Source organism: Gastrolobium bilobum, unplaced genomic scaffold, assembly GCF_033153095.1.
Source record: "Gastrolobium bilobum isolate Gb01-03AN ecotype WA unplaced genomic scaffold, APGP_CSIRO_Gbil_v1 utg100926, whole genome shotgun sequence".
NCBI classification, from domain to species: domain Eukaryota; kingdom Viridiplantae; phylum Streptophyta; class Magnoliopsida; order Fabales; family Fabaceae; genus Gastrolobium; species Gastrolobium bilobum.
The window spans coordinates 16,216-23,959 of record NW_026897415.1 but is presented as its reverse complement, the minus strand read 5'-3'; the positions used below and the strand labels follow the sequence as shown (position 1 = coordinate 23,959).

Sequence of the window (7,744 nt, the reverse complement as noted above, 5' to 3'; positions counted from 1 at the left end):
GAACAGTTTTGGTACCTCAGACTTTTCATGCATTAAGTAAACCCAAGTTACACGAGTGCAATCATCAATAAAAGAAACAAACCATTTATTTCCAGAAGAATGAGGGACCTTAGAAGGACCCCAAACATCAGAATGAATAAGATCAAAAGGTTCAACACTTTTAATAATACTAGAAGGGAAAGACACACGATGATGCTTAGCAAACTCACAAACATCACAATGATAAAACTCAACAGACTTAGACAAAAACAAAGACGGAAATAAAGACTTGAGTAAACTAAATGGAGGATGTCCCAAGCGCTTATGATGAAGCCAAATCAGAGAATCAGCAGTTGACTGGCCATGTGACAGTAAGATGTGATCCTTAACATGAGATGCAGGAGATTGTGACACCAGATAATACAGCCCACCTTGCTCTTTAGCACCCCCAATCGTCTTCCCTGTGGCGAGATCCTGAAAAACACAGTGAGTAGGAAAGAAGGTTACAGTGCAATTTAAATCTTTTGTAATTTTATGAATAGAAAGAAGATTAGTAGAAAGTTTAGGGACATGAAGAGCATCTTTAAGATGTAAGGAAGGCTGTAATTTTATGTTACCAGAACCCGCAACTGATGTATAGGAGCCATCAGCTACGGCTATCGTATGAGTGCCAATGGTAGGGTTATAAGAGACAAAGGGGTCAGCACAACAAGCCATATGATCAGTGGCACCAGAATCAACAACCCAAGAATGTTTAAAATCAATACATGAAGTAAGAAAAGAAGAAATTTTGGAGCTCATACCAGTCATAGCCAAATCACTAGTACCAGTACCAGATGGCTTACTCAGAGAATCAAGTATGGTTCGAAGTCGTTCCAACTCATCTGGACGAAATGCAGGTTGGGTCTCATTAGGTGTAGGAGCTATATCAGAAGAAGTAAAATGCGCTTGACCACGCATCCTTGCCATCTTTTCTAAGACAGTTTGTTTTCCATGGAGGCGATAGCATAGATCCTTCATATGACCTGTTCTTTTACAATAAGAACACCAGCGATCATCTTTCTTAGGTCTAGAAGATGCTCCATCAGAATATTTTGGAAAGGAACTCCTGTAAGTAGAACCATCTTTTTTTGTTGAAATCATAGCAGACCCATCAGTGGGTTTAGAAGCAGCACCATCTTTTGATGATAACATGACAGATTTATCAGGATTCATCATAACACCCCGACGATTCTCCTCTCCTCGAACAGTATTGAAAACAGCAGAAAGGGATGGAAAAGTTTCTTTGCCAAGTATCTGAACCCGAATAGGATCATACTCGGAATTCAAACCAGCAAGAAAATCAAAAATACGCTCATTTTCTACCTCCTTGGCTAAAGCAGTAGCATCTGCAGTACATTTCATCTTCAAGCTCTGAAATTGATCAAGTTCAGTCCATAACTCCTTCAAGGTGCCATAGTACTCAGTCACGGATAAAGAATCTTGTTTTGTAGTGAATATTTTATTGCGCAATTCATAGCGCGCAGCCATATCCTGTTTCAAGGAATAAGTGGAGCGGACAGTTTCCCAAATCTCTATAGCAGAAGACAAGAACATACAATGACGACCCACTTCAGGAGTCATCGAATTCCACAACCAAGTCATGATAAGAGAATCCTCATTATCCCAAACAGCAAAATCGGGATCCGTGGCAGCAGGAGCAGGGCCATCAAGATGAGCAATCTTATTGCGACTCTTGATGGTAGTACGAATGAACTGAGACCATGACAAATAATTTGATCCGTCAAATCGATAACTCTGATGTAGATTTGGAAGATCATTGTGACCAAGAGGGGTCACCACAGATGAGGTAGAATTTTTTTCAGATAAGTTTAGAGTTGAATCACCGTCGGAAGCGGCCATACTGCAAAACAACTCAAGGAATAGTACCAAGAAGCCAAAAAATCACGAAAAAATTACCAAACGAGGTCCGATCAAAGAGGTGAGCACAGATCCAGAACGAGCTTGGAGAGTCGGTCAAGACTGCACCGGTCCGCAGCCAATAGCAACCGTCACGCGCTGTCACGCGCCGGTGAAGCTGGCGGCGCGTGAGATTCACGCGCAGGGAAAGAAGCGGCGCGTGGAGGCGCGTCTGACGTCCGATCGGGCTGGGCTTTTCAGGCGAGGGTCGTCCAAGGATTGCGAACCTATCTGGGGCTGATCGGAGTTGAATGGCCGCCAAAAAGAAGGTCTATCGCGATGAACAGTGTTCTTGGTTAGTGAAAAACGCTTCTGTTTGGAGGTGACGTTGAACGGTTCAGTTTGGGGTCTTGTTATTGAGGAAGATGGGAGAAAAAACAAAGAGAAGCAGTGATCTCTCGGTCCAAGAGGTCCCCGGAAAATTTTTCCGGTGGCGGCTGATGGCAGCGAGAGATGGAAAACAAAAAAAAGGGTTTCGTAGGCGCGGAAGCAGAGCCCTCAAGATCGAGAGCTCTGATACCAACTTGAAAAAGGGTATTCTGATATATATTAGAATTGTAAATAATGTGTACAAGGGATTCTCTATTTATAGAGAATATGTGACCTACTTTTAACCTAAAGGCCTTGGCCCAATACAACAAAGGGCTTGGCCCAATACAACAATAAACTAAATAATAACTAAATCAATATTATTTACAACAATATATATATGTGATGATGATGAATACATGACTGCTGACTCTTAAGCTCAGTGACTGTTTATTTTTTCAGTTCATCCAACATGCTTTGTGTTTCACAAGCAGGAAATTTTGGATTCAAATGAATGACTTAATCAAAAAGCTAAGGTATGCTCAAATTTTCAAGTGTGCAATTGGATGGACTGTATAAGTTGATCCACTAATATGAAAAAACTTCACAAAATAGCTGTCATTTTGGGGATAAACCAAAATGATGAAACCTATCTACATTTACAACACAACACAATGGTGTCATTTTCGCAATCAACACTGCGATTTTTCCAATTAATCATTTCAAATATTTTACATAGTTTATATTAACAAATATAGATGAAACCACTCATTTAGTCATCTGATATCTCTGCCAATAAATATAATGGATATTAAAAACATTTCTATCACAAATAACTACAACCCAGAATGAAAAGCCTGAATTTTTCTGCTGCCCACTTCTAAATTAAAAAATAATGGTGACCCATTGACCTCAGTGGCATCAAACCTATAACAACTTAGGACAATTAAAAATAACTCTTCAAGAAATAGACATGTATTTGTACTTGGATTATCACAAATAACTAGAACCCAGAATCAAATGCCTGAAAATTTCTTTCATTAGGATGCTTCTGCCCACTAATCAATAACCAGTCAAGAGTATGCTTGGTTTATCGTTTGCACTTCGATAGCATAGTTTAGCGGTGCAGATTAAATTCCACATTACCTCATACATATTTGGTAAAGTCATTTTTCATACATTTGTACTTGGAAACTGAAAATAACATAGCCTTGAAAATAGAAAATAGAAAAAGAGGGAAAGTATTCAGGGAGAACAACATAGCCTTCAAAATGGAAAAAAAAAAAAAAGAACAATACAACAAACGGAAAATATTCAAGGAGAATAACATAGCCTTGCAAACGGAAAAAAAAGAACTTCACAACAAACGGAAAGTATCATATGATATTTGATAATAACATGGCCATCTAACAATTTTTAAAAAAATGTATACCTCTTTCTCTTCTGAAATTGCTTAATTTTTCTTAAAAATCCTTAGCACATACATCTTAAAAACATCATTTGGAAAACATACAGCAATGGTGAAATAAAACTGTAAATATCAGGCAGTGAACAATAGAAGGCACATTTTCAATTCAAAAAAAGAGAAGCACATGCTTACCATTGCGATGGAGAGACAATAAACAAACGAAGAAGGAAGGATGCTGCAAAAGAGAGGGCCGAGTCTGGATTTTGTAAAGAGGGTTACGCGAAACAAACGAAAGAGTGGGTTAGACAGGATAGGCAGTGCCAGAACGGTTGTGTAGAATAAGAAATTGAGATATTTGCATTCCGCAATGACTGGCATGCCACTGAACCCAGTATGACATCCACCCCTAGCATCGCAATACACGAATCATCGGTCTTAAGATGAGGCTGCACCAATTCCCATATCTTTTTCTTTTGTATCTGCATGTTGTCACACAAGAATAGTAAGTTCTATATGGATTAGACAGGATAGAGATAACTGATCAATTAGCCTTTAGAAATTTCCCATATGTGTGAAAACAATTATCATTATACTTCTTGCATTACAGTGCTCTCAAAAGCCCAGTCTTTAGCCTATACTTCCTCACATAGATTCTTCAATTCTCTATGTTCAGATCCTGAACTTCCTGCACAAATTGCTGAATCTATAAATCTTTTCCCAACAAACTAAAGTTTGTTTATCAAAACACTAATAATCTAAATGATAATGACATCCACTTATACAGTGCACTGTAATAAGATTTATATACAACACTCATTCCAGCAGAATCATCGATCTATACTGTTGAAGGTTTAGTTTCAAGAGTCTTCTATAGTACACGAATATGCGAGCGATAAATTTTTTGGGACTTTCAAGAAAAATGTCACCTGGTCTAAGCCTCTAGGGTTTTTTCAATCTCTATATGTAATTAACACCTTGTGCTGACAACTACTATTGGACACATAAACATTATGGTATCCAAACAAACTTTTTCTAAAACACGACCTAGTTATATTTATGAAAGAATAAATTATCTAAATTTAGAACTTCCGCATTTAGCTAGGCAATCATATTAATTACTATTCAAGTAGAGCTATTGCCTGATTCGGAGTGGCAGCAGCAGGTTGATTATCCATTTCATCTTCTGATCCAAACCATATTCTTTCGCCAGGGTTTGCTTCCTCAGGAGGGAACAGAAGTTCAACATTCTCATGCTTGTCATCAGAAGCAGCCATCAGCATCCCGCAAGACTTCACACCACGCATATTCCTTGGCTTCAGATTGGAAAGAACAATGATCTTTTTGCCCTGCATATTTGCCTTAAAATTTGTTACATTTTACAGAAAAACACAAATAAGATGCCGATATCACAACATCAAATCCATTTCTGAAGTGTTGCCACACACACAAGCAACTATTCCAGCAGTCAAAAGTTTGTCCATCAAACCCATCATTATATACATTATATGCACAACATAATAAAGTGTTTTGCCTTCAGAATTCACAATTTAATAAGCATCAAGTGATACACGTAGAGCAGTTAAAGTTAGAAAATAATTATTTCTTTCCCGGAGCTTGATAAATTCCAGATACCAAACTCACCTAGAACAAGACAGATGCATCTTACAATTTTCTTTTGCTAAAATTCAAACGAACAAATGAGTCTATAGAACCCACATTTTTTGCCTTAAACATATGTCTTATTAATTCTTTTATGTTATTCTCAACAATGTCAGACATCAAAGTCTCATTCTTCCTTGGTACAGAAATCAGATAGACCACCGCCAAATACATAAGCATACATTAAAGACTCTATTACAAGGCAAAAATAAAACATAAATTTAGAAGTAAGCAGGCAAAGAAAGTACATTTCTAGTAAATAACGTCGATCGTAAGTTTAAAAATACAGAAATTGAAGCTTAGAAGTATGAAAAGGCGCATTTCAAAATTTGATGATAAGTTTCATCCACAACTAACAACAATACAAGAACTATCCAAATGAATAGAAGTTTGGATTTAAAACTATAGACACTATCAAGAGGGAGTAACCTGAACCAATTCTTCTATGACGTGAAGCAGTTTAAAATTTGATACAATCGTTCGAATTATGCATTTCCATACACAAAGATAGGATATTACTTTCACAAAATCACAAATGGTCCAAATCGTCTAAAAAACTGAATTCCTAGTATATCTTCCTTCTCTGCTCTTGTGGAAGGCCCTGACCTAGGATGCATGGATCAGATACAGATAAGATACACGGCACATGAATATCATATAACACAGACATGGGAATGCTGTAGATTCTAAATTATAGGACATGGCATGGCCATAAATATAATACAACATATGAATTAGTATAAGATAAACATAAAAACATGTATCTTAAATTAAAACAAAAACAATTAATTTCCACCCGCATTAGTATAAAAATTTCAAAAGAAAAAAAGTATTTAAGGATGCAGACTAGGAGCATAAGATGGTATCTGATGGGTATTTGACACGTAGACGTGACTGACACTAGTACAACAACCATTTTGAAGGTCAATGCTTCCTTGCCTCATGCAAATGTAGAAAAGCTCTTTGAGTGACAGCTAATACTCAGAACAGGAACATGTAGCATCAGTATCCATATGTTTAAATTTTAAATTTGTTCAAGATTTAATTAGGTGGTACTTTATATTGTGTTTCCCTCAAATGTGCTCTAATTGGACCTGGATGATTATTTATGGATTGTACTTTGCTATTTAGGTTTTACTTTATAGGCTTCAAGTAGTTGAGGTTATTAAAACTGTTATAAAAGCCACATTTATTTTCTTTCTTGAATCAGCTCAAAGATATCAAATCCCAAACTTACACTTCAAGGGAGTGGATCCTCTCATGTGAAAAAGTGGTCATGTAGTCATGTTTTTTTGATTACAATCATTCATTCATGATGAGATAAGAAAGAAAAAAGTGTATAACTTTTAAATGAATGGTGTGATCAAATAACATGACCACAAGACCACTTTTTCACATGAGAGGATCCACTCCCACGGTTCATGGTGTAATATGGCCGACACACTACAAACAGTCCAAACTCCAAAGGACGATATCTCCCTCACACACACCCTAACCAATTTCTGAACCAACCTCTATTTGACCCAAACTGATAGGATAGATAATACAACTATAGTGTAGTTTTATGAGATCCCCACGAAGTATTGAAGTACTCTGTAACAATACGAGGCTCCAACCAAGATGTAAAGTCAGAACTAACACTCTCATTCTCACACTATTTACAGAACATCTCCCTCTTTCATTATAAGGAACTCAACGAATAGAACACCAAATAGCCAAAGTACGACACATTCAGAATTTACCATTATGATTTATCAGTATTGAAGCCCTTATATAACACAAATCATTTCAATTATTGAACAATAGAGTCAATGACACAAAATTAGTACAATATGATTCTGGGTTCAGGCTCACCAATATCAACCTCTTCCATATAAAGAGAATCAGCCTCATCGTGTTTCCATGCCGTCAAAATGGGTCCAACTCTTATGTCAAGTAAACCCGCTGCATCCTTAATAATGATTTCAGTTTCACCATTACCATTGCCAGTTATGGTTTTCGTGACAGCCTCAGCCTCATCTGTGGAAGAAGAAGAAGAAATTGTGCAAAGTGAAGGAAACCCAGATGAGCTTCTTGTGCAAGATGATGATGAGAAGGAGAAAAAAGGGAACTTGGAACGAAAGCTCGTTGCATTTGAAAGAAGGGAACAATGGGTTCTAGTTCTAGTTCTAGCTGTAGCTGTAGCTGTAGTGAGCTCCGTAATGAAGGAAGGAAGAAAGTGAAAGCATAACACAATTTCTTTTTTTGGATAAAATATGAAAAATAAACATATATTCTAAAGGGATTTATAAGAGTTATGTGAAAGGAAAAGTGATTGTGTTATGTTATAGAGATTTATTTTGCGTGCCGGAGTTTTTTTTTTTTTGCTGCGAGCCCCACAAAATGTTGTGTGTAGGAAACTTTTTGTAATTATGTTAAATGATAGATGAT

General features: G+C 37.0%; 1 protein-coding gene across 1 annotated transcript; it reads right to left on the bottom strand.

Moving 5' to 3' along the window:
- Positions 1–3,488: 3,488 nt before the first annotated feature.
- Positions 3,489–7,284, bottom strand: LOC133306756 (uncharacterized). The gene is made up of 3 exons (XM_061507133.1): positions 7,169–7,284; positions 4,795–5,001; positions 3,489–4,134 (listed from the first exon to the last, which is right to left on the bottom strand). Exons 1-3 carry the CDS (start codon positions 7,205–7,207, stop codon positions 3,931–3,933), a joined length of 450 nt encoding a protein of 149 aa, XP_061363117.1. The 5' UTR covers positions 7,208–7,284; the 3' UTR covers positions 3,489–3,930.
- Positions 7,285–7,744: the final 460 nt, after the last annotated feature.

Excerpts from the sequence above, each read along its gene's own strand:
- LOC133306756 (XM_061507133.1), bottom strand. The coding sequence starts at position 7,207 with ATGAGGCTGATTCTCTTTATATGGAAGAGGTTGATATTG. Across the intron at positions 5,002-7,168 it reads TATGGAAGAGGTTGATATTG|GGCAAAAAGATCATTGTTCT; the intron begins GTGAGCCTGAAC and ends GCAAATATGCAG. Across the intron at positions 4,135-4,794 it reads CTGCTGCCACTCCGAATCAG|ATACAAAAGAAAAAGATATG; the intron begins GCAATAGCTCTA and ends GACAACATGCAG.